The 27,312-nt window shown below is 39.0% G+C and overlaps 1 protein-coding gene across 4 annotated transcripts in view; it reads left to right on the top strand.

Annotated features, from left to right (window-relative positions):
- KCNQ4 (potassium voltage-gated channel subfamily Q member 4) overlaps positions 1-22,133 on the top strand; it is a 183,586-nt gene extending 161,453 nt beyond the window's left edge. Inside the window, exons 9-15 of one of the 4 annotated variants that reach the window (XM_063456360.1) lie at positions 6,487-6,627; positions 8,197-8,241; positions 10,219-10,436; positions 16,666-16,765; positions 16,968-17,099; positions 17,402-17,546; positions 17,713-22,133. In XM_063456360.1, coding sequence (XP_063312430.1) covers positions 6,487-6,627; positions 8,197-8,241; positions 10,219-10,436; positions 16,666-16,765; positions 16,968-17,099; positions 17,402-17,546; positions 17,713-17,931 — 1,000 coding nt within the window. In that variant the 3' untranslated portion in view covers positions 17,932-22,133. The remainder of the gene's footprint in view (positions 1-6,486; positions 6,628-8,196; positions 8,242-10,218; positions 10,437-16,665; positions 16,766-16,967; positions 17,100-17,401; positions 17,547-17,712) is intronic. The other 3 variants (XM_063456365.1, XM_063456370.1, XM_063456375.1) reach the window with 3 other exon arrangements.
- Positions 22,134-27,312: the final 5,179 nt, after the last annotated feature.

Below are 27,312 nucleotides of genomic sequence, written 5' to 3'. Positions count from 1 at the left end.
GTAACATCTTTAAGACTGTTAAAAAAAAATAAGTGAAATATCCAAGGCAATCCATGCTGGCAAACGTTTTTAAATACAAGTTTGTGACAATGACATTGTATTATATTTGGTTCTCAAGTTAAAGGGTTACTTTAAAGCGGCACTGTCATGGCCGAATCCCATTTTTTTTTAAACACCCCTCCTGCCTCCACTACATCTAACTGACCCCCTAGTCAGCCCCAAATGCCCCTTAGCCCCCCAGATTACCTATTTTTATTTTCTGCCCGATCATTATTCAGGCCGCCGCCATCTTTGTGTGGGTAGGTGAAGTCCCTGTGGGACACGTCATCTGCCCACACTAGACAGACTGTGAGATTCCCGCACATGCCCAGTGAAACACCTGGACATGCGAACGGGAATTTCATCCATCCATTCATTCATTCATCAGACAGACGAATGAATGAATAGAAAAAATCAGACGAACAAACTAACACTGTGTATCAGTGTTGGTTTGTTCGTTCAGTTTATTACAAGGAGGGAGCTACCGGCGTGCAGCTCCCTCCTTGTAATATGTAAAAATAGAAGCGTCAGGGAGCAGTGCTCCCCACCACTTCCTAAGCCCCCCATGTCCTCCCCCCTCACTCTATGGGGTCAATATGATATTAAAATCTCCCCAATGCCCCTACTCGCTATACCGCGAGTAGGGGCATGTCCACTAAACAGTGAGCAGCCTATGGCTGCTCACTGTAGAAAAAAAAAACCTGCGCGGTGGGTGGGGGCCATAAATCACAATGGGGGGGACCTACTATCCTTCCCCCGCCCCCACCCATGAGCGTTGGGTGGGGGCCATAAAAATAATGAGAGGGGGGGGGACCTACTGTCCACCCCCCCCGGCCCCCCACCCCTGCGCGGTGGGTGGGGGCCATAAATCACAATTGGGGGGACCTACTGTCCTCCCCCCCGCCCCCACCCGTGAGCGTTGGGTGGGGGCCATAAAATTAATGAGGGGGACAACCTACTGTCCTTCCCCCCCCCGGCTCCCACCCCTGGGCGGCGGGTGGGGGCCCTAAAAAAAACCTCCCCCCCCCCCCCCCCAAGCCCCTAGTCACCCACCCTAAAAAAAAAGTTACCCCCTACCTACTCCCCTCACCCTAAAAAATTGTGAGGGGGGAATAAAATAACTAACCTGTAAAGAAAAATTCAACTTACCATTTGACGTCTTCTTTTTTCTAAAATCTTCATTTTTCAGACGCAAAAAAGGCCAAATAAAAAACCATCATACCCGTCGAACTTAAAATAAAATAAAAAACCCAAGCGCAAAAAAAATCCTGACGAAAAAGAAAAAACCCGACGCTAAAAAAATGAATCCATCTTCACCCATGGAGGGCTCCGCAGACTGAGCTCTGCAGGGCGGGGAAGGCTTATAAAGCCTTGCCCTGCCCTGCAATTAGGCTAAGAACACTCGGATTGGCTGGTTTAAGCCAATCAGAGTGCTCTTTGTCATTTTGCACAGCGTGGGAAAATTCCAAAGAACTTTCCAACGCTGTGTAAAATGACACAGAGCACTCTGATTGGATGGCTTGAAATCCATCCAATCACAGTGCTCTGTGAAAAAAGAAGACGTCAAATGGTAAGTTGAATTTTTCTTTACAGGTTAGTTATTTTATTCCCCCCTCACTAGTAGGTCCTCCCCCTCTTATTGTTTTTTTAGGGCCCCCACCCACCGCTCAGGGGGGGGTCCGGGGGGAGGACAGTAGGTCCCCCCGCCGCGCAGGTGGGGGCGGGGGTGGACAATAGGTCCCCCCATTGTGATTTATAGCCCACACCGCACAGGGTGGGGGCAGGACAGTAGGGGTGGGGCCAATAGTTTTTTTTTTTTTTTCGTGTGTTGTTTTTTTTTTTTACAGTGAGCAGCCACAGGCTGCTCACTGCTTACTAGACATGCCCCTACTCGCGGTATAGCGAGTAGGGGCATATTATTTACTAATACTAAGTAATCTTTACTTAGTATTAGTAAATGTGGCTGAAAGACCAATTTAGGTCTTTCAGCCTTTTAGTAGATAGCTCCCTAATACCGTGGGAATTAGGGAGTTATGTACTAAGCGGCTGCAAGATGCAGCCACATCAATGAATAGGATCGGAGTTTCATTCATTCGAATGAAATTCCGAACCGAACAAAGTCCCGAATTGCGTTCTAACACGAATGGAGAAACTGTTAGAACGCAATTCGGCAGTTTTGCCGGCGTTCTGTCTAAGTGACAGGAAGCATCGTGGGAACAGGGAGGAAAGCTAAGGATCATGGGAAAATTGCTGTGACCACCGGAAACGAAGCACACTTTGCTCCTCCGCTGGTCACCACTGGTCACTGCGTAGTAAACCTCCAGAAGAGAAATAGTCCCTACTTTTTCTTAAGTTTTAAAGAAAACTATAGCAGATATGAAGAAAAGAAGAACAGATCCCGAGAGAGGGAGAGAAGAGGAATCGATTGGGGAAAGGTAAGTTCGGCATGACAATGCCGCTTTAAGCAAACATAACTACTACATTCTCCCTCCCTCTCTGCCTAACATTGCCACCCAGTATCATACTGGGTAAGGTAGAAGTTAACTGGCGTAGAGACATTTGATGACCAACAAAGTTAAAACAGAGTGTTTGTTCTTGAAAATATTAACATTATTTAAACAAACATTAAATATCTCTCCAACGTACTCACCAGTTCTACACCATTTTAAATACATTCATTCTGTCTTAATTGTTTCTTTTAAAAAAAAATTGTGTTTTAAAGTTTCGTTTAATTTAGAATTGTTCTTTAGTATATGCAATATAGAAACAATGGTCTGTAAAAATCTTGTGTATTCCTACATGTATTTATTTGTAATTTTTTAATTTGTTTGCAACTAAATGCATTTTTTATTTTATTATAAGATTTACTATTTTAGTTTAAAATAATAAAATGAATGCATTCATCAGTATACGGTAATTGGAAATCGTAATTTTAATAGTGATTGAAAATAATGAAACATGCAAAATGTGTAAACGTGTAGCGATTTGTTTATTTCAAGGTTTCAGTTTGACAATAAACATTTGTTGCATGTCTAATGGTACGTATAGTCACATCCAGTGTATCATTAATGGAGAAAGATTGCAATGGTTTTGATGAATGTCTGCAATATTTTATGGATTCATTTATTATTTAAACATGTTTTTTTCTTTGTTTTGTTTCATGCGTGTCATTTGACTTAACATTTAATTTGTTCAGTGCAAACTATTGATGACTCAAAGCCTCCTTCTACATCAAGAATTCAGAAGAATTGATATTAAAAATCTGTTTTTCATACGTAAAGCATATAAATATGGTGTAAACCAAGACATTGTTTTCAGTAGGATAGAGCATTATAATTTCCACTAAATACCTTCTATTGTGAATGATATATCTTATACAGGCAATTTGCTTGTTATGATGTAATACTTTTATATTAGTATAAAATACACCTTTCCAGTTTTTAGTTTGTAAAACAATGGGAACATTTTATCACCCTCCAGTGAGTCATGCACAGTTTATTCCCAGTGTGCCTGGATAGTACAATAATTATCCCATACAGATGTATGAAATGAGAAGCAATTTTGCGTTTTTCAGCATGTCTCCTATGAGTCACTATATTTGAGTTTGTAACATTATATAAAATTTTTATATTATGATGTGAGACCGCTTAGTTACGAGTCATCAAAATTGTACGTCTATAAAAAATACTAAAAGTACAACATCTATATTTGCCAATGAGCACATTTCTAGCTGTATGGGGAAATCACAGAAGCTAAAGACCGTGATCATTTTTCTATTAGGCTCATCTCACTTGGAGTTATAGAACTAGCTCACCAATGCTCTGCTTTTCTCCACACCTGTCTCTTACATTTCTCTAGTTCAGCATAAAAGCGAGTTGAGGAAAATGGAAGATTAAAAGAAGTATCGTCATAGGGCAGTCGAAGCTTAACAGAAGGTCCCAGCACTCAAAAAAAGAATGCTACATACGGAAAGAAATTAATATTTGTCACTAAAAATACAAAGTAGGAGGGACCAAATATGAACTATTAATTCTAACAAAAAGTTATAAAGACATGCAGCCATTTCTAATACACGGTGGAAGATTAAATCATAACCAAAATAGACTAATGTATGGAGGTTGCAACAAATCAATAGTGAGCTACTTTGTAAATCTATAACTCAACAAAAAAGCTAAAAAAAAAAATACATGTGTATATATATATATATATATATATATTTCTGTATCTATTTGACTTGGCACCGGGTATTAAATTGTTATTTAGTTGGAGTGCAGGAGCTTTGTCTCATTATATATATATATATATATATACACACACATAATGCTAGCTAGCCACTACATTAAAAGTGTAAAAAAAATAAATAAATGAGAATCAAAAAGTCCCTCATATTTCTATAAGGAAAGTTTTAAACCTTCCTATACCATCATCTGCCATGCAACATGTTGGGGCATATCTACAAAATATTTAGAACTATGAGAATATGGCCTGTAAAATAATGGGAGGGGGGTGGCATTCTTCCCTTTAACCTTTAGCACTGTGTGGGAGCCTCTTATAATATAACAGGGGTCCCTAATGTCTCCAACCAAACCCATTTATGGCTTGTGGGGATTCTAAATAATTATAGAGGGGGGTGGTGGGTGAGGGATATACTAGCACTGCCAACAAGCAAATAGTTTGGAATTGTTTTCATATATTCGGGACCGTTTGTTCTGGCTGAAATCCAGACCTAATTCAGGCTCATTCTAGGGCTGAATTGCAAAATCCAGACATTATTAAATAGTGTGAAGACTGTCCTGATTTAGTAGTCCAAATGGCCTGTACATAGCCGGATGGTTTTGCCCTGTTTGATACAGGACCTTTTGAAGTTTATTGAATAACCATGCTTGTAAATTGAATAATAGTTCATATATACTTAACAATCCTCCTGGTAAGCAGAAGAATGTTAGCAGTAATAGTCCGATGCCAGAAAGTCCCATGGAGGAGAAATTTAACTCCCAACTGTCCTGTGGATGAAAATCCATAGTAATCAGATAGCCCTGCTTCGCACAAGTTGTGATTTGGAGTTTCAATCTGGCCATCATGTGATCTCTCAGGACAGAGTAAAGAGCCAGGCGTATTCCAACAAAGTACAGAACAGAAAGTGTATGCATTTCATCCAGAAAATAGGAATTTGTTAAGACTGCAAATATAGCCCCCATAGTGAGTACAAGTATATACGGGTACATATACCTAGTAGGTATATGTGTATATATAACAATTGCCTGGTAAAATGAGCAACACGCTAATTGACAATATTCAAAAAGCCCTGCGGGCTCCTCACCCCCCCCCCCACCCACCCCCCCTCCAATTGCTCAAAGGTAAAATAACTGATTAAAAAGCTATTGTGTCCACCCAGAGCTCCTCAAAGATGCACCTAGTGGCTATTGCTAACTACAGCAAAAATATTAAAAATATTTTTTTTTTAAAAAGGACGCAAAGATCTCCTTCAATGACATATTTTCTTGAGGATTTGTGCCATGTACACATTGTTCAGTAAGTCCTTCCATGTTCTGTTCCCCAGAGTCAGGCTGTCACTTTTGTGGATGATGCTAGCAGCTGTGTATTGCATAGGCCCACTCTCAAACAGCGTGTAGTTCAACTTGACGTATCTCTGTCTTTTGAGCCCTAAGAAATGTAAATTGTTTAAATACAGAACTTAAGGAAACAAAGTGGTTGTAATAGAACCTGAATGTGAATGCTACAAAGCAATCATTTGACTAAGAAGGGTAATAACTCCATCAACACCTGCTTGCCGAAGAGGAGTTACGTTCCGTGTCCTCCTCACCCAAAGGCAGGAGCACCAGCCTTATGTAAGGAAAACCAGGATACAGAACTGAAAATCATGAGCCACAGAAAGATATGTCTGTCAAATCTGGATAGGAGTGAGTTCTAATAATATACTGGATCTTAATGACTGAAAGATATTAATTAGTCAAGGAATCAGAGCAATGCTGTTTTTGATTATGAAACCCCATGAAAGCATCATCACGTATCTGTTAGGAGGTAAAACATGAACTGAAAGTCTGTGCGAGGTGAGTTTGCAAGGAGAGGTACAATTGTTCTCCTTGTGTATTTTACATTACCAAGTGGGATGATTCTAATATTGTAATAACATGCAGACATGGCTTCATGTTTTGTCAACTTAATAAATGAAGCTGACTCCTGGGGTTCCTGCTGCATAATCAATGATATCACAAGAATTTTAAGAGCAGATAAGACCCCCATTCCTCATTTAGTTAATAATATGGCTAGTGTCAATTGTATCTCGTATGGCTTAGACCTGAACAGGTGTGGAATGAGGGAGACCAAGAGCCTTCTCTGCCCCTTCTCATAGTCCACTGTTTGCCACAAGCCCTACGTTAAAGCCAAAGGTTTTTAACCTCTTACTATATATTTGACCCTCTTCAGAGAGCTGCTCCTTTTGTTTGATACGTGGCATCGAACCCGCAGCCGAAATGGAGGGTTTAGGCTCTATCAGGGGTCTCCTCGTTATCACCCAGTCCCTTCTGCACTGAAATCTGCAGCACCCCCTTACTATGCAGGGGAAAGGTAGGGTTCCCCTCCAGTGTCACAAGTTTCACTGTTGGTCTGAGTGTATACAGGGGCAGAAGGGCCTGCAGTAGAGTACTATGTATGTTTAGATAGAATGTATGAAAAGCGGGTTGCACTCATTAAATGTATGCCTGTCTATTTGCATTCATGTGTGCCAAGTCTGCTGCAAGGGCCCATGTGTATGTAGTGGGCTGCCATGTGTGAGTAGAGATGTGTATGTTATGTCCTTGACCAAAAGGAAGTCAATTCTAATAGTGGCCAGGTGCCTACAGCCAAAGCCCTGTGTTCTATTAAATTTTTTTACAAGCCTCTTTAATTATGTTATCTGGTGAACTTGATCAACTGTCCATCTTTGGATAGTAAATTATAGACCTGGGTGGTAGTACACCTGTCTACAGTTTGAGTAATGAAAAAAAAAACTTAAGCCTTTAACTTAAACCATTCTGTTGCTCACTAGAATGTGATGATGTGCTTGATTTTGTTTCAACACAGCTTGACTTCTGGGCTTGCGACAACTCAATGTAGCATCAGCTTAATTGCCATCATTTGTTGAGTGAAAACTGCTGCAAGGCATATTAAACAAGCCCAAAAATAGATGCAAAAATGATATCTAAAAATCTTCAGTCAGCCGATACAGCAGCATGGAAATCACGCGTTGCCAGAAATAACCAAATTGTGCAGAGTAACAATTTCTAATGTTACTCATCTGAGTAGATTTGTATTTCTTTTATCATAGTTTACACTTTATCTGCACAATTTGTGTTAAAAGATTTTAAAGTAGATATTGTGTTGGTTTATATATAGTAAACCCCACAAATGCCACTGTGGCAGGATCGCACATCACCATAACAATAAGGCACACAAAAAATAATTACCCACAAGGCTAAGGATTTAAAGTTTCAAACATTTGTACAATTAAACACGATTACAATGAAACTAAAAAATTTCATTGAAAATATCGAGTTTATTTTTGGTTTTGGCCAGAGGTACGTCTGTTATAAACTAGATATGCACAGTACATTGCTGGCCCTTCTGACTCGTAATTTTTTCATAGTTTGTGTGCTTGTATTTTCGTGGTTGTTGATATCTTCCTTTTAAGTTTCACTCCTTCTTTTTCCTCACGCCTCTCCACTAATATTTCACCGTTTGAATCCTTCCTCACGTCGGATCCGATCTTTAATCACCTATTCTCTTTTCCCTTATATGCAATAATTGTGTGCATGTACAGTATCTCACACAATTTAGAATGTTGAGAGCTGTGATTAAAAATTCTACACATTACTGGGCTGTTTTTTTCTCAAGTGCCACATGTTGCATTAATGGCACAACTTCTCATCTTCCTCTTACCATACAGGTGCAGATGCCTAAAAAGGATATATTGTATAACTTAGTGTACATGCTATTTTTTTTCCGGACCATTTGTGTAATGCCCAGTAACTATGGAGTGTAGGTGTAAGTGGAGACAGTTGCAAAATTGGCATTAGAAATACAATTTAATAGTAGCTACTGTTGTTTTTTTCCTTATAAGACATTACTATACTTAATACATCCATGACCTCTTTGCAGTAGTAAACGGAGCTTCTTTCGTCTGTATGCTGGCTGGAGGCCCAGGTATCCACCTGCTGGAATGGGATAGTCTGCATGTGTGTGCCCTTCGAACAGACTTTGGAAGACTGGAGACAGGCTTGCTCTCCTGTGCAGTACATGCTCCATTCTCAGAGGGGAATGGCTTGAGTCCCGTAGCTTCTTCTTACCCTATCTGACCAATGGAGTCTCTGTGAGGCAGTCTATGTATTGAGACACAGAATGAGTGACAGACACATATTCATTCAAAGAATGATACCCATTTGTATTTGCTATTTCCAACCTTACTTGATAACATTTCCAGAAATCTCATACAGCTGACAGACACATAATGAAATCAGCTTGCAACTAACTTATAGATTTTTCAGTTCCAGTCTGAGAATGAATTCATCCTAATACATAGACCACCACACTGAAATTTGTTGTAATTGGTTGCGTTATAAAACCCCTTCCCAGAAACATACACGTTATTTGCATTTGGGATTTAACCTTTTAAGTACCAGCAAGAATGGGCAACTCTTAATGACATTGGATTTGCTGATACATGAAGGGCTTAAAAAGGGGAGACATGATGTAATTTAGTAATCCTTTTTACTGTCATGGTGGGCCTGTGAATGATCTAAAGTCATCTTTGACAGCAAAGGGATAATACGTTGTTCTTTGTTCTGTTTGCATGTGAGAATCTTGATGAGAATTGAGGTGAAACAGAATGTCTGTCAAAGAATACTGTTTTGTGGGGTAGTAGAACGAGGTTGGCAAGCACCTGTTTTTGTAGCATGTGCATCTTCAGTAGACACCGAATCCAGTTTTAGATTACTTTTAACAGGGACGGAGGAGGTATGGTAACATGCTTCCTTTACTAAAAGGAGAATATAAGCCAAATATGACTTGAGCAGATGTCCACCAAGAGGTCCTGCTTTGCTTGGTTAGAGCTATAGAAACTGGTTCTATTTTTGAGAAATGCTCTATATATACAGTGAGGCATGAATACTCACCATGGTGAAAAATACATATAAACAATTAATATAATCCATTGTACTAAAATGTATTTCATGTGCACTTTGTTTGTGGATGGTAGAGTTTTACAGACAACCAGCTGCCAATCCATTGTAAATTGTCTGGAGTTCACTATACACTCTTAAATGCATAGTGTACATGCTAACAAAGCTTAGCTCCAGTGTAACATACCGGTAATTGTGAGCTTTGCTCCCGTGTAACACAGTTGTGGTATATTATTTATGTGTGCACTGCCTGCAAGATTATGGGAAGAAAAACTGGTAAAACTTTATAGAGGAGTCAGAGTACACAGCAGCTTACTAGATGGTAACTAATACCCTTGAATTTGAAGAGGTTCTAACTAAGACTTTTATTTATCTGTCTTTTTCACCATGCAGAATACCTGCATCTGATCTGAATATGTTTTGTCTGCATGAGTCTTTGTGGGTCTCAGAGATACCCACAAGTGTAAGCTAGCCATAATTTCATCAATCGAACCTGTATTAATCGATAGTCACACCTTAGGACCGATCCTCTCCCCCATTCTGGTTGTAATTATCTTAGAGGGTAATGAAAATGACCTCACAATGAGGTGTTTAGTGAAAAGAAAGGCACTTACTCATCAGTCTTTTCTCCCTCTTCTCTAATCTCCTCACTTGTACCTCCACACATCCTCCCCCAAAGCCTTTCACCTGCCTCATTCTGTTCACATCTTTGCCAGTTTACCCTCTCCCCCACACTTCCTAACCATGTCCATGAAACCTTTTGGATGTGTTTTTTTGCCCTGCGCTATGGAGGTTATGTAGAAAGAGCATTTCTGGGGCAAAGTTCTAAAAGTGAAGCAATGACTGAGGAAACCAATAGCTATGTTCCTGCTAATTTCACCACTTTTAGAATTGTTCCCCAGAACTGCTCTGCATAACCTGCATTATTTCTTCTCTATGCATGTTTTCTTGGCAGCTTTCTGTTTCACTAATGTTTTCTTCTTCCCTCCCTTACACTTCCCAGTAATAAGGTAGCTCTAAAGGATCGTATGAGGGGGGCTGGTGCTCCAAAACAGAGTACCCGAACTAAACAGTACCTGGCCCCCCCAGAGCGAGTATCCCCAGGATCAGACCCTACGGCAGAGTCTCCCACCACTACCAAGGTGCAGAAAAGTTGGAGCTTTAATGACCGGACAAGGTTCCGTGCATCTTTGAGACTTAAATCTAAACCACAGCCAGAAGGTGAGTGTTGTCATATCCTTATAAATGCCACTGTTGTGGACAGTGCTGTAGTGCCTAAGCCTTTTTTTTTTCTTTTTTTTTTTAATGCAGTGACTTTTTTTGCATCAGCTGATATATGTTCAATTGTATCACCAAGCAGTAGTGTATAGGTTTGGGCATGTTAGGCCATTCCTCCCATGGGGAGTTTAGCTACCCAGCAACTCAAATTATCCCAGTTGAGGTATACTGCTTTCAAAGTAATAGGTTTTTCTTGCTGTATTATTGCTCTAAATTGTATGATTTGTACTACTGCAAGAACAAAAACTAAATGAATAAAATCACATGTCAATTAGTAAATTAGTGCCCTTTTCACGTATAGTCTCTAGACCATTTCTTTCAAGATACAGGATCCGATTTATGTAAATGCATATTTTAATTTCTAAAACGTTTATTCATTAAAGTCTGAATAACCCTGATCTGGTTTAGCAACTATAATCTGAGATCTTCTGGGGGCATTTGAACTGCAACATCTGGACAGTGTCCACAAAATGTATTAATGTCCAGATTTTGCACTACAGTCCTCAGCCTGTCCTATTACGGGTTTATTTATATAGAACAATTGTGGGTCAGTGTTTTAAAAGAGGAGACAAATGTTACCATGACTCCTCAATAGTATAGGGCAGAATTGAAAGTTAAGAATATTTACAGAGAAAGCATTAGAAAGTGTGAGGGATCAGCTGATGCACTCGGTCAATGACCTAAGCCATGCACGTCAGGGCTTAACTCAGAAGAGCTAATGGAAGTTCCTGCGTACTTACTCTCCGACATTAGTGGTGGAGGTGGCGAAAAGCTCCTGGTGGTACCCTGGTATGAAATCAAACAATTCAAAAACAGTTTGACACTGTATATAATGGGGAGTGAGGTAGTGGTTATGGTGCTCGAAGTGCTCCTTTAACCTATACTGCTAGTCACAAATGCCAACAACACAGCATTGTGTACTTATATTACTGTATTAAATAGACAATACATTAAATACAGCTTTTTTTCACATTTTAGTAAAAACTTAGGTGACCATTCCATTTGTAAGGCTGCTAATGTTGTATCGTTACTTTTGCAAAGGTACAAAAGTTAAGATATTCCTTTTAAAAATTGATCCACAAGAAGGCAAACTGCATGCTTACCCTCACTAAGCTATCAATGGAGCCATCGGAAGATTTCCTTCATCACTCTTACAATAATCAGATTAATACACCTTTAGAAACAGCAGATTCTGTTTTTTATTTTCATAGCTAGTGGGCTGAATGTGACCCCTGAGAAGCATATGTGTGCATAGTAAAGAGATCATACCTTACACACCTCTTTCCTAGATAATATAAACCTGGCTTCGCTAGACACTCTTTCTAATTAAATTCTTCCATTAAATTTATTAGTTTGCTTGATCGTTTTGTATTCAGTAAAATATTTCTTAGAAAGTGTTCATTAACCCCTTAAGGACACAGATTCTGTTTACTTGTTTGTACTTAAAGCAGCAATGTCATGGCCGCATCCATTTTTTTTTTTTTTTTTTTTTAAACCCCTCACCCGACTCCTCTACTTTTTATTGTCCCCATAGTCACCCACAATTTCCTATAAGTCCAGCATTTCACTTTTTTTTACAGCTTCATTTCTTCTCCATATCTACGTCCTAGGCGCTGCCATTTTTGTTTTCCCAGATGACGTGTACAGCAGGGCCTTCTTTTGCCCACGCTGGCTCGCACAGTGTAAGTCTCGCGCATGCCCACTGTAAACTTGTCCGAATTTTGAACTGGAATTTCGGCTATTCCCCCATTCGTCTGAAAGACAAATAAATAAACAGAAATTACATCAAATTAAATAAAGACCGACTTGCAATTCAGTCTTCATTAGTTCGTTTTAGTTTCTACAAGGAAGCAGCTTACAGCCTCCTACTTATAAAAATAGAGGCAACAAGCACAATTCCTAAATCCCCCCATGCCACCTTCATTCTGTTGGGGTCAATACGACCCCCTTATTAGTACTAGGGAGATAAAATTCTCCCTCCTGCCCATACTAGTTCTGCCGCAAGTAAGAGCATGTCTCATAAACAGTGAGCAGCTAGTAGCACCCCTTTGGCATTGCGTCTGATTTCCATGTTCATTTAATGTTTAGAGTTTTAGACTTTAGAAAAACAGACTTTTCTAAAATTAGAATATGTGTAAAGGAGTCATTATCAGACTGGAGCAATTTAAATGGAGTTCAAGAGAAATGGGATTATTTAAAAGTTGCACTACTGAAGGCAACAGAAAATTTAATTAGGCTTGTCAGTAAAAGCAAAAAATTCAAGAAACCACTGTGGTACTCTGCAGATGTGGCCAAAATAGTAAAAACCAAAAAGTTAGCATTTAGTAATTATAAAAAAAAAACCAGAGTGAGGAAGACAGAATGATCTATAAGATTAGGCAGAAATAGGCTAAGCAAGTTATAAGAGCTTCAAAATCACACACAGAAGAGAATATAGCACAGTCCGTAAAAAAGGGGGACAAAACTTTTTTTAGATACATAAATGAGAAAAGAAAAGTAAAACAAGGATTAGTTAGATTAAAAACAAAAGAAGGAAGGTATGTAGATGAGGATAAAGGTCTAGCTGACTGCCTCAATAAATATTTTTGTACGGTATTTACAGATGAAAATGAAGGAAAGAGACCTCAGTTAAGAAAAAGGATAAATGAGTCATTTATTACACGTGAGTTTACAGAGGAAGAGGTTCTATTTCAACTGTCAAAAGTAAAGACAACAAAGTCAATGGGACCTGATGGAATACATCCAAAGCTATTAAAAGAGCTTAGTGGTGTACTAGCAAAACCATTAACAGATTTATTTAACCAATCATTGTTAACCGGAGTAGTCCCAGAAGATTGGAAGTTAGGGAATGTTGTGCCCATTCACAAGGAAGGTAATAGGGAGGAGTCGGGCAACTATAGGCCAGTAAGCCTTACTTCAGTAGTGGTGAAAGTAATGGAAACCATGTTAAAGGATAGGATTGTTGAACATCTAAAAACACATGGATTTCAAGATCAGAGACAACATGGGTTTACTTCAGGGAGATCATGCCAAACGAATCTGATTGATTTTTTTGATTGGGTAACTAAAATTATAGATCATTGTGGTGCAGTAGACATTGGTTACCTAGATTTCAGTAAGGCTTTTGACACTGTTGCACATAGAAGGCTTAGCAATAAACTGCAATCTTTGAGTTTGGATTCCAATATTGTTGAATGGGTAAGGCAGTGGCTGAGTGACAGGCAACAGAGGGTTGTAGTCAATAGACTATATATTCGAAGCTTGGGCTTGTCACCAGTGGGGTACCTCAGGGATCTGTACTTGGACCCATTCTCTTTAATATTTTTATTAGTGATATTGCAGAAGGTCTTGGTGGTAAGGTATGTCTTTTTGCTGATGATACTAAGATATGTAACAGGGTTGATGTTCCAGGAGGGATAAGCCAAATGGCAAATGATTTAGGTAAACTAGAAAAATGGTCAGAGTTGTGGCAACTGACATTTAATGTGGATAAGTGCAAGATAATGCATCTTGGACGTAAAAACCCAAGGGCAGAGTACAGAATATTTGATAGAGTCCTAACCTCAACATCTGAGGAAAGGGATTTAGGGGTGATTATTTCTGATGACTTAAAGGTAGGCAGACAATGTAATAGAGCAGCAGGAAATGCTAGCAGAATGCTTGGTTGTATAGGGCGAGGTATTAGCAGTAGAAAGAGGGAAGTGCTCATGCCATTGTACATAACACTGGTGAGACCTCACTTGGAGTACTGTACACAGTACTGGAGACCGTATCTTCAGAAGGATATTGATACCTTAGAGAGAGTTCAAAGAAGGGCTACTAAACTGGTTCATGGATTGCAGGATAAAACTTACCAGGAAAGGTTAAAGGATCTTAACATGTATAGCTTGGAGGAAAGACGAGACAGGGGGGATATGATAGAAACATTTAAATACATAAAGGGAATCAACACAGTAAAGGAGGAGACTATATTTAAAAGAAGAAAAACTACCACAACAAGAGGACATAGTCTTAAATTAGAGGGACAAAGGTTTAAAAATAATATCAGGAAGTATTACTTTAGTGAGAGGGTAGTGGATGCATGGAATAGCCTTCCAGCTGAAGTGGTAGAGGTTAACACAGTGAAGGAGTTTAAGCATGCGTGGGATAGGCATAAGGCTATCCTAACTATAAGATAAGGCCATTGACTAATGAAAGTATTTAGAATATTGGGCAGAGTAGATGGGCCGAATGGTTCTTATCTGCCGTCACATTCTATGTTTCTATGTTGCATGTGAGGGTAGTTTATGGAATGGGATTGTAATTTCCAGATGTAGTAGGCCACCCTTTCTACCTGGATATGTATGGTTCTTTTTACTTACCAGAACCTGGGCGGCGCTACAGTTGGATTCCAAGAGGTGGTGGCTGAGTTTATATCGCTCTGCCTTCTATTTAAGAACAAATTCACTATTTGTTTGAGTGTCTTGATAAAGTCGCTTGCAAGAAAAGCAGGATGTTTTCCTTACTAGTACTATACTTGCATTTCTGTATTGGTCTATGTTGCTCTTTTGTACTAGACTATTTTTGGTTTTGATTAACCACAGAGGGGACATAAAAGTGTTATTATATTTTTTATGAATGGATCCAACCAATGATTTGCTTGCTTTTAATAACAAACCCTTAGACTTACCTCTTAACATTAACAATAGACAAAGAGGGACACTTAAATTTTAAAGGATCACTATAGGGTCAGGAACACAAACATGTATTCCTGACCCTATAGTGTTAAAACCACCATCTAGCTCCCCTGGGCCCCTCATGCCTCCATAAATATAGCAAAACCTTACTGTATTCAAGCCTGAAGCTGCTGGCTCTGCCCTGTCTGCCTCAGAATAACAAGCAGTCTACTGACATAATCAGAAGTGGTAGCCTGATCCAATCACAGTGCTTCCCCATAGGATTGGCTGAGACTGACAAGGAGGCAGATTAGGGGCAGAGCCAGCATGATTCAAATACAGCCCTGGCCAATCAGCATCTCCTCATAGAGATGAATTGAATCAATTAATCTCTATGAGGAAAGTTCAATGTCTGCATGCAGTGGGAGGAGATACTGAATGTTTGGATGCATTTTAGGCAGCCATGACCCAGGAAGGATTTCTAACAGCTATCTGAGGAGTGGCCAGTGAAGTTATCACTGGGCTGTAATGTAAACACTGCATTTTCTCTGAAAAGACCGTGTTTACAGTAAAAAGCCTGAAGATAATGATTCTACTCACCAGGACAAATTCAATAAGCTGTAGTTATTCTGGTGACTATAGTGACCCTTTAAGGCAGTGGCCAGGTGGCCAGCTGTTCTGGAAACTTGTAGGTGACTTGCTATTAACAATTTATGCAACTAAAATGTAATTTAGAAGAATGATGTATCTTATTTATACTGACCGATTTCTAAACACATTTATTGTAGTTTAAATAGTCGTTACTGTATTATTACTGTAAATTCTCTGTTATAAACCAACAGCATGGAGCTCCTAGAAAAGAATTAGGACAGAAAAGTTGGACATAGGGATTTGGTCCCAAAATAGAGACTCGTAATCCTACATAGGGGCACTTGGGAGGTATAATAAGATTACCAGCATAAAAACAGAAAGAGACCTAGATGCAGTGGTAGATTGAGTATTTCACCAATAATATATCCAATTTTGTGGTCTGATATTACAGTGGGTACACCTACATATCAAGTAATTTTCTTACATTTTTATCACCCCTGACCACTTATGCACAATATTGTGACATACAAGTAATACCATAAAAACTCATATGTGCTTTAGAGACGCTTTTGTAAGAAACCATTCATAGATGGTTAGGCTTTAATAGAGCCTTAAGAGAATAATAGAGTGCTGTGGCTTGTGTGGCTAAGAGTTCTGAACCTGAGATGGCCTTGAAGGATTGATTCTATATAGCCTAAATATAGAAATATGGTTATAGATTAAGGAAGATCCACTTCATTGCATTTTTTATGTGAATGTCATATATCAAAGTGGTTTTAAAATACTTGACATTTTAATTTAGTACCTGCTCAAAGTAGAGACTGCTAATTATATTGATAAGATACAATACTAAAGAAACAGACTTTAAACACCTACAAAAACAGGCAGACATTGTTATACCACAAGATCCTCCTTTCTCCTACTAGAGGGCGCTGGTGATGACAGTAACGATGAGAAGAGATTTCAGAGTGACCTCACCATGGAAGATGTAATGCCAACTGTGAAAACCTTGATCAGAGCCTTCAGGTGACCTATCTATACTGAGAATAAATCTGTACACATATAGTTATGCCAGTTAATACACGCACATTCTTGTTGTAGAACAAAAAAATGAATAGGCATAACATATATACGTAAGCAAATCAGATAAAACTATGCATTTCAAACTGCAAAACAGTTGCTGAAGAACAATGCTCAGTTATTATGACTCTGTATACGTCTCTTGTAGAATCCTCAAATTCCTTGTAGCCAAAAGAAAGTTCAAAGAAACTCTCCGTCCTTACGATGTGAAGGATGTGATTGAGCAGTACTCTGCTGGACACTTGGACATGCTTGGACGGATAAAGAGCCTACAGTGCCGGTCGGTGGTACAGTGACTTTGTAAAGTGGGTTAGGGAATGCACAGCTACTTTCTTATTAAACTGATCCAACCAGCAGTCAAATTAATAAAAAAAAATTACCAATAAATTTGTTCGAAAAGGCTTTGGAGCCATATTCTTTGTAATCCCTGTTGCCTTATGTTCATGACACTTGGGTGAGTGTTGCATGTACAGCTTGAGTGTCAGTGTTTCAAATATTACAAGATTTTTTTATTATTTTTTTTTAAATAAGAGTATTACTATTCATCATTGAGGTTTTTACATTGGTGACTCTTCATTGCAGGGTTGATCAGATCATTGGCCGAGGACCAATCCCTGTGGAGAAGAAGCCCAGAGACAAAGGGGACAAGCCCCCAACAGGAGGAATGGAAATTGAAGCTGCTGATGAGATGAGCATGATGGGCAGAGTGGTAAAAGTTGAGAGACAGGTAAAGGACCTTGGATCTAAAAATAGATGCATTATGTACAAAAGGAGTTGGTCTCGGAACCCTTAATAATCCAGAAGTGGCAGTCTAGCTGAATGTGCTGCTCTATTGGCTTGTGTGCATGATGCCGCTCCATTCTTCCTGACTGTTAATAGGTCTCTCTCATCAGGTGCAGTCTATCGAAGAGAAGCTTGATGTTTTATTGGGATTCTACTCTCAGTGTTTACGGAAGGGTCCTGTCAGCTCATTTACACTGAGTTCTCTGCAGATGCCACTGATAGATCAGGATATGACATCTGATTACCAGAGCCCAGTGGATCAGGAGGGCATCTCAGTGTCAGCACAGACACTCAATACCTCCTGCTCAGCCAGCACCAATGTGGAGTGAGAAAATATGGGGTGTACCCCCTGGTTATTATTTTGCTCCAAGGGTGGGAGACAAGTATGTGCATTACCTCAAGGAACTACAAATAATCTGTTTTAGTGAGCACTTAAGAGACTTTGCTGGCCAGTTTGGTTCTGCGTCTTCCACCCTACTGCAACAGATTTAAAATAAATTATTATTATGCAATTATACAGAAGGTCCTTTGGAAAACTGACTTTGAGCCCTTATTATGCAGAGACATGGATACGACTGATAAGCCATATGTACTTTAAAGAACAAACATTGTATCTTCAGTCTCTATTATTGCCACAAAATAATTTCTTTCATGTTGCAAGATACTGTGGCCAAGAACAGCAATTCGTGTTGTTTCAATGTCTGTGGTGGGTGACATCTTTAACACACCCACGTTCAAGAAAGTGCCTCAAAGACCTTCATCTACATATGCTGCTCACGTCCATCCTTCATCTCGTTGAATATGTGTGCAGCAGGAGGCTTGGTGCACAGGAAACTTATTGATTGACAGCCTCTATGTAGGTTGGGTTCTCTTGCCCAGTCCAAACTGAGGACTTTCAAAGAGACCTCAAAATGACACAACTTCATCTCTGGAGCAGGAGGAGAAACAACTTCTTGTTAGAACAAAAAACTTCACCTCTGGGGTGGAAGTGAATGGGACAAATGGTTTATACTTATCTATGAGAGATAAATGGACACATTTCTATGTCTCAACAGCTTGAAGTAAGGGCGTATGTTTGTTTCTAGAGATATGTGTGTTAGTGATGAATGGTTTTGTGTGTGTGCGTTTTTGTGTTCACATTTGCAACGGTAAATATTTGTCTATTTTTAAAACGAGCTGTATATGTATACATTTGAAGAGTATAAAAGGCACAGACACTTAAGGAAAACGGTTGTACTACATCAATTCACAGGCATTTAAATGCTCTGTTGGATGTCTGATAAGCAGACAGACATTGTATGAGCCTAACCTATAAGTAATGAGTGTCTACTGCACCTTTAGTGGTGTATTTAAGAGTTTAGTCTGGTTAACTGATTGGTTTGACTAGATATAATTTAAGTTTCACTATTTACAGACAATACAAGCCAGTATAATAAAAGGTTTTCAGGCAGGAAAAGTAGGAAGAAGTGAGGTGGTGTTGTGTTGCCAGACTTATTTGCAGTTTTATTTACAAGCTGAATGACAGCTTAGTCAACTCAGCCCTAACAGATATGGTGTTTTTACAAATGCATAGTCTTCAATGAACTAATGTGACAACATACAAGCAAGTCTTTTGCACGTGATGCAAATGTTAAATAAAATATTAACATCATTTGCACATCAATGAGCTTGCTCACAAAACAGTCAGTTAACTTTCAGGTACAGAGCAGCCGTTCAGTTTCTCTTAAACAGCTGTTTCTAACGATACTTTTTATTATAAGCTAATTTTCTGTAGATGGGTGGTAGAAGCACAATTTACATAAGTTGAATTGCAGTGAAAATGAATGAGCCCAATATGGCATAATTACCAACATCCAAACAACCGTTTGTCTACCATTTAGGTAATCTCTGCCAAACAGAAGCTGAAATGCAGGTTTTAGCACCCATAGATTGACTGCCAACCCCATTTTCCAAGCTTGCTCTGCATAGGTATTTTGCAATTAACTTGGTTGCTAATTTTTACTTAATATGGCAGCAGTTAGCAAATTTGATGAGTGGCTGTTACACTTTGCACGTACTGAAAATGCTAGGTTCCGTTGAGTATCCATGTTCCTCCCCTGTTGATTGAGTTTACACTTAACGCATAACGGGGAAGAAGTGTCACTATGCAGTTAGTGCTAATACAACATTTCAATCAAAACAGGACACTTTGATTAAAAGCCACCATGGGTATAAAATATCTGTGTAGGATCTATATGCACACCTATTGTCTCAAAAAGGTGACGTAAGCAGTAGAATTATATATCACAGTTATGACAATCTGCTCATTTGCAACATTTTTCACTAGAATATCAGAGCCTTACGACTCGTGGCTAGTGCTGGCAACAGGATCTTTATAATAATAATCTACAACCCTCCCCACATTGTTTAGGATGCTCTCATAAAACAGTCTTTCACTACAATATCCATGGATGGGAACAGCCATGCTTTGTTTTCAAATACACCACTAGGGGGAGTTCAACCGCACTTCTGTAATTGGCAACTATGTGTTTCCTATACTGTGTATTATTTACTATGTCATAATGAATGTCCTATGTATTATTGTTAGAACAATGTTTTGTTATAACCCTGTGTGTATTTATCTATATGCAAGCACACACATTCATTAATAGTGAATTCTACATGTATGAAATTGTTGAGATCCTGTGTGTGTCTGTGTTTGCATGTTTGTGTATTAGCAGCTGTATTTGCAGAGAATGACGTGTGATAGGATTTAGAACATAAAACACTGCTCTGTATGTCTCTCAATAGAGGAGTGAGTGCTGCCCTGAATAATCAATTATATATTTGCACAGCTGTCTTTTTAGGAGAAGCAATATTTAAATATATGCAAAGCATCGGGATTCCCTGCATTATTCCGTCTTCCATCCTGTTCCTGAATACCACCATACACGCACATAGCATGATATACCCACCCATCCAATGTCCTAAGCATGTTGCTGCTGGGTAAGCCAAAAATGCCTTGGGGGACTAACCCCTGTTTAAAAAAAAAAAAAAGAAGCATTTTAACTATAGCCGTGGCTGCTATCTACACGCACACCACCCTGCAATGGCAAGCTTGCTCTAATGCCTTCTGTTAAAAGATAGAAATCTGATCCTTCAGTTCATTATTAAATACAAAACAATTTCAACAACAATAAAAAACAGGTTCATACAGTACTTCAGCTTGTATTCGCTGAACTAAGGACGCAGTGCTACGTCTATACAATGCCAGCAACCTCTGTGATAAGTCAACCAGAGTAATTTATTTGTCTTAACAAAAATGTCAGAGTTCTATTTTTTTTTTCTCTACACTAAATAGTGAATTGAAAATGGCGAATATTTCCAAAGCAGCTATTTTTGTCTCAGTTTTGCACGTTGTTGATTAGAGAATAAAGCCTACAGGTATAATAAAAAATCTACATTTCTGATATCACTATTTAGTAAGACCCCCAAGATGTTTGCTTTCATTACAACATGTATATATATATACATACACACACACACACCACATATTGACAACATACCTGTAAACATTGGCGCTCTGCCTGCTCAAAGACCTTTGGATTTATGTGAAACTGGAAGTAGTGGACAAAACTACAGGCTACTGCCTGCAAAGAGAGAGTCATGCTCTGCAAGACCCAATAGTAAGCTTCAAAGCTTACATCTATAGAAATGCGGCAGGTTACCAGGTATGCAGAATGTAGACAGTGTTATGCTGTATGAATTAATGATGTCGGGTTTTCTTGTTAAACACAGCTAGTGTGTTAAATTAGTTTATGCCAGCTATCAACATGGTGCCAGGTTGACAGAACAGGTCCATTGCTCTAATAATGGTTATATCTATGCACTGTATACTGAAACTCTTCCTGGTAGCTGAACTCATGTTCCACTGTCACATGTAAAACTAATGTATAGAGCAGGAGTAGGCAACCTCTGGCACTCCAGATCTTGTGGAGTACTTCTCCTATGATGCTTTGCCAGTTTTATGGCTGTAAAAGCCTTATGGGTGATGTAGCCCTCAACATTTGGAGTGCCAAAGGTTACCTACTCCTGGGATAGAGTAAGGGGTATGTAGTCAGCCTTAAAAAGGTCAATACAGACAGAATAGTACACAGGACGTATAGTGCCAGGTCCACCTAATTCTGCCACACCTCTGTCACTTGCCATGAAAGGTCCTCTCTGGTTGGTGCCCCCTCCCTCATGGTGCTGGGATCATAGCAGGACCCTGCACTCCCTCATGAATGCTATGCATGCACTGGCATGGAGTTAGGATCTGCATCCGATATAGGAGGCTTCCCTCAAATACAGGTATGTCCCTCTTCTCTGCCATTTTGCAGTGGAGTGATGAAACACTGTTATGGTGGAGGAGCATTAGTAGTTAGGAGGGGTTAGGCGAATGCTTTGAGCTAATGAATCTGGGAATAGTTGCGTTTGCAATAGAACAGTTCTGTACCTCACTTGATTAATTTATTGAACTACTGGTTTCATTAAAGTTTTACTTAAAAATCTGGATGTCTGTGTGGTTTTTCAATAACATTTTTACTAAGAATGTGGCATGTACACATTAACCAGTCAACATGACAGGATAATTAAGCATGTCAAAATATCAGAGAAATATTGATGGTCACATTCTCTTTTATCATTATATAACAATAACAACAAAAATAAAATAAGTCCAAAATAAATCAAGTCTTAGTTGGAACTTGAATGTTTAACCAAAGTAAGTGGGAAAAGCAATGAGGTAATGTAACGTTTTCAATACCCCGCATTTAACAGTGGGGAATAGTACAATATCAGCTACGAAGAGATTGAGAGACACTAAATCTCCAGTAAAGTACTGGTGAGGTTTCTTATAAAACAAATGAACAAAACAATAATGTAAACAAGCACCACGCCATTCTTCCCACGACTGTGAAATTGATAGAATTTGAGTTACAACTCTTAAGTACTTTTTTTTTTTTTTTTACTAATGTGATGACGGAGTGTGTGGTGCCATTAAACTGCCATCTTCATTCTAGGCTATTGTTAGAACTCCATCATAAACTAAAATTGTATGTGGTCAACTCATTCCTTAAAGGGTTACTCCAAGCAGTTTGATCAGTGGTATGTTCCTGCTTATTTAGGCCTATAATTATTCGCTTGGAGACACTTCTAATATAGTAAACTGGGACTCTATTTTCACAAAGCAGAGTGTAGCGGCTTTTGAACAAGCAAATATACAGTATCAAGGAGTTCAAAGAGAGGGTTTATTAGCACCAATACATTCAATGACCCGGACTACTATTAGTTAACTTCTTTTCAGGGTTATTAACTAAAGATGTAACTGTCGAGAATTCGATGGGAATTTCAATTTTAAGACCGAAATAACCAAGCCTGAAGCCTAGCTGACTGGGAGAAATTTTCCAATTCAACTATCTTGGCTTCAATTTGAAATTCACTTTGAATTCCCGAGAATTTTCACTTTAGTAAATAACCCTGTACATCAGTGGTGTCAAACTCATTTGTTCTGAAGGACCAGGTTGTCCACGGACATAGGTATGGAAAGTAGAATCTATAAAAGTTATATATTCACACATGCTCAAACAAAAAAAAGCATGCACAAAGAACAACACCTAACATAAATGTAATTTATAAATTATGTGATAAGGCCCCGATCTAACATCCCCCACGAGTCCCACAACTACCCGATGGACCTCAACCGTGGGCCACATGTTTAACAACTCTTCTGTATATGTTTTCTCTCTGTAAGACCTGATGGAGGATATTTATCAAAGTGTTCTGAAAAGTGAGTTACATTCTGTCATTATTTTGATTGTTTTATTAATGTGATCTTAAAAGTGCTGGTTTTCTTCATAGTAAGTTCCACTAGCTTTTGAAGAACTGTCCATTTCGGAACACTGCCAAATTTACCGTGGCAAAAAATAATTCACATTTTTTTTGTGGCAGAAAAATGTATTAATCTGTTGTGTCGCGGAAAAAAAATGGTGTATATTTGAAAATGATGCTTAGACAACAAAAATCAACGGATGAAAATATCTATTAGATTTAATAAATTGCGCCAAACATTTGCCAAAAAGTAAATGTAAAAGAGTCAGCGACACTTTGATGAATCGCCAATGATTTCTTAAAGCAGGGCTTGACAAACTTGCATGGAATCTAGGAGCCAACTAAAAAAGTTAGGACAAAAAAAAAAAAAGATTCTTAAAGGGACACTATAGTCACTAGAACCACTACAGCTTAATGTAGTGGGTCTGGTGGCTACAGCCTGTCCCTGCACGCTTTGAATGTAATAAATCACTCAAGACGACCATTAGAGGTGCTTCCTAGTCTTGTTCTGCACAGTGTGAGGCATCTATGTACAGTGTCTGACTGGTGCAGTGCAGGGTTTTGCTGCGCATGCGCAATAACCTACCAATGCATTTCTATAGGAAAGCATTGTATTGGTTGAGATCAGTAAGATTGATGATCTCAGCCATGGAGGCCGAGCCACCCACAGTGAGACATGACATGACATGGAGAAAATGGTGAGTAAAAACACCTTTCCCATGTGAACAGAGAGTTGCCGGTAACCTATACACACTCACTCACTGACAGACACACACATATGCACGGATTTGGCACACACTGACAGACAAACACATACGCACTGATTTGATTGACATACACACACTCATGACAGACACACACAAAGGAGCAGAGCGGAGCAAGATTACAGCTCCCTTGCCACCCAGGGCTCCATTCTCCCTAAGCCTGCTGACGCAGAGGTGGGGGGGGGTGCTGATTCCACAGCCGCTGAACGGACTGACAATCACCTGGCACCTTGGTTTTGTTAAGCCCTGTCTTAAATAATGATTATATAAAATAAGTGAAGGAACCAAGGCATTGCTGTCATACCTGCTGATAAAATGACACATTTCTTTCCTCGGGGGTTAATGTTTAATTGAATCACCCCCTACCTTTTAAACTTACTGCCAATGCCAGCATCTTCAAAAGTCTTTAATATTTTATATATAAGAACTTTAAAACATAGTTGTTTGAATTTATTCTTAATAAAAATTTTCTCTGGATTTTTAACCTCTGTAAAACCCTGCCATTTGTTTTTGAAAAAGCTGTATTGTTTTATAATCAACTGCCCAGAGCTCACCTCCTTTGGTCACACACCAAATTCTTAAGCTATCAGTTTCTATCCAGACATCCCACATTATCTTATGTATTAACAGAATGCTTCTAAATTCCATATTCTGTCAAACAAACTTTGATAATGTTGTATTTTTCTGCCATGATGGTTCTCGACTTCAGACCAGGGGCACACTATAGCTCTATACTGAAGGGAAGCATTTTTCATCCCTCTCTGGAGGAAAGTAAAATACATAAGTATCCTAAAAAAAAAATTACCAATTTAATAAGGTGACCTACTCCAATCAAACTAAATTTCTAGTCTCATGCACCTAACTTCATTCTGTAACTGGACACTGCAGATATATATGTGTATAACATGGACATTTCAGACATATAACATCTATTTTCACAATCAGGCTGAGTCACAGCTCATCCTATCGGTCATGGGGCAAAGGGAATCCATCCTATGGATAATGAGACACAGATACAGATTGACATATACAGTGTCAGAGTTACCTTAACCCCTTAAGGACACATGACATGTGTGACATGTCATGATTCCCTTTTATTCCAGAAGTTTGGTCCTTAAGGGGTTAAAGGGACACTATAGTCACCTGAACAACTTCAGCTTAATGAGGTTGTTCATGTGAGAACTATCGCTCCCTGCAGCCTTTCTCATGTAAACACTGTATTTTCTGAGAAAATACAGTGTTTACATTGAAAGCTAGGAACACCTCCAGTTGCAGTCACTCAGAGTGAACCAGAGGGACTTCAGAGTTGATGGAGGCATAATATGCCTCCATCCACTCAGATCTGCTGTCAGCAGAGCACAGGGCAGCACTGTGCACAGCATCCTGTGATTCAGTGTCTCCTCCCTCTGCATGCAGACACTGAACTTTCCTCATAGAGATTCATTGATTCAATTCATCTCTATGAGGAGATGCTGATTGGCCAGGGCTGTATTTGAATCATGCTGGCTCTGCCCCTGATCTGCCTCTTTGTCAGTCTCAGCCAATCCTATGGGGAAGCACTGTGATTGGATCAGGCTACCACATGTCAGCAGACTGCTTGTTTTTCTGAGTCTAACAGCATGCAGATTTACAACTTCAGGCTTGAATACAGTAAGATTTTTACTATATTTATGGAGGCATGGGGGGCTAGATGGTGGTGTTAACACTATAGGGTCAGGAATACATGTTTGTGTTCCTGACCCTATAGTGATCCTTTAAGCTTTTTATTTTTTTAGGTTTAATTGATGGTGTTTTCCACGATTCTCATTTAGGCCATGGAAAACATCTGGCCTCCCTGGCTACAGGGTATAGCACGCAATAAGGTACACATCAGAACACAAAAAAACAATACTTGAGGGTTTATTCACTAAACTCGAATTTTAATTGAATACCAACATTCACAATTCCAACACTGCTGTATTCACATTTTCACTATTTTAGCCTTAATTTTACAATTGTAATTTTATTTCACTACAATTCATTTTGCAGTGAGTAACTTTCTAGTATGCAATGATGTTTAAAGGAACACTATAGTAACCTAAATTACTTTAGCTAAATAAAGCAGTTTTAGTGTATAGATCATTCCCCTGCAATTTCACTGCTCAAATCACTTTGTTTCTGTTTATGCAGGCCTAGCCACACCTCCCCTGGCTATGATTGACAGAACTGTGTGAATGATAGGATATTTAGGGATTCTGCTGGTGTACCTAAAATAGAGGATAAGACATAGTGCAAATATTGCTTTATACTCAAAATAATATGCTGGTTTATATGCACTCACAAATTCCAAGATGGTAAAGCGTTTTATGGGTGCCTCCCCACGATGTAGTTGGGGGGTTGTGCAATGTCCCTCCTCGAGTGATAGCCGATGGGGTATCGGGATCAGCAAGATGATCCAAAAGACTCCAACCAAATGAATACTTCAAAGGCAATTTATTCACTCATAAAATTAGGAGGTGTACAAAAAATGGAAATATAAAAACAAATGTAAAAAGATCACCGGTCCTACGCGTTTCGTCCTTGTACAAAAGGACTTCCTCAGGGACCTCTTTCAATAAAAACAATAATCACATATACAATAACAAACAAGGCATCCTAAAAAACGCTACCAAGTAAAGTCTTATATAGGGCTAATCCCTTCAAGTCATTGGTGGAATAGTGGGTGTTATTCTTTTCGGAACTTCCATTCGTTACCCAGCATCTTCTTCCAGGTATAGCTCCTTCGCCGATGATTTAAATCCTTTCGGCATTATTTTCTGCCACTTCCGCATATGTCACGCGTTACGTTCTTATCACGTGACCAGTGTGCGTTCCACACTCGAAAAAAAACATGGCCGTGCGTTCCACCATGATCGCAAAGAATACAACCTGGAAACCACTATTAATACACACAGTGGTGGTACCCTGGTAAACCTGAACGAAATAACTATTAGATATTGCATGCAAACAATAACAGTCATAATGATAATGGTATCAACAACATATCCTCTACATCTAACCAAATTAATAAATCATCAAAAATTAAAATTGAATGCAACAACTTCCTATCCAAGTTTGCAT

Source organism: Pelobates fuscus, chromosome 1 (genome assembly GCF_036172605.1).
Source record: "Pelobates fuscus isolate aPelFus1 chromosome 1, aPelFus1.pri, whole genome shotgun sequence".
Lineage (NCBI taxonomy): Eukaryota > Metazoa > Chordata > Amphibia > Anura > Pelobatidae > Pelobates > Pelobates fuscus.
This window is presented reverse-complemented; position numbering and strand designations above follow the sequence as displayed.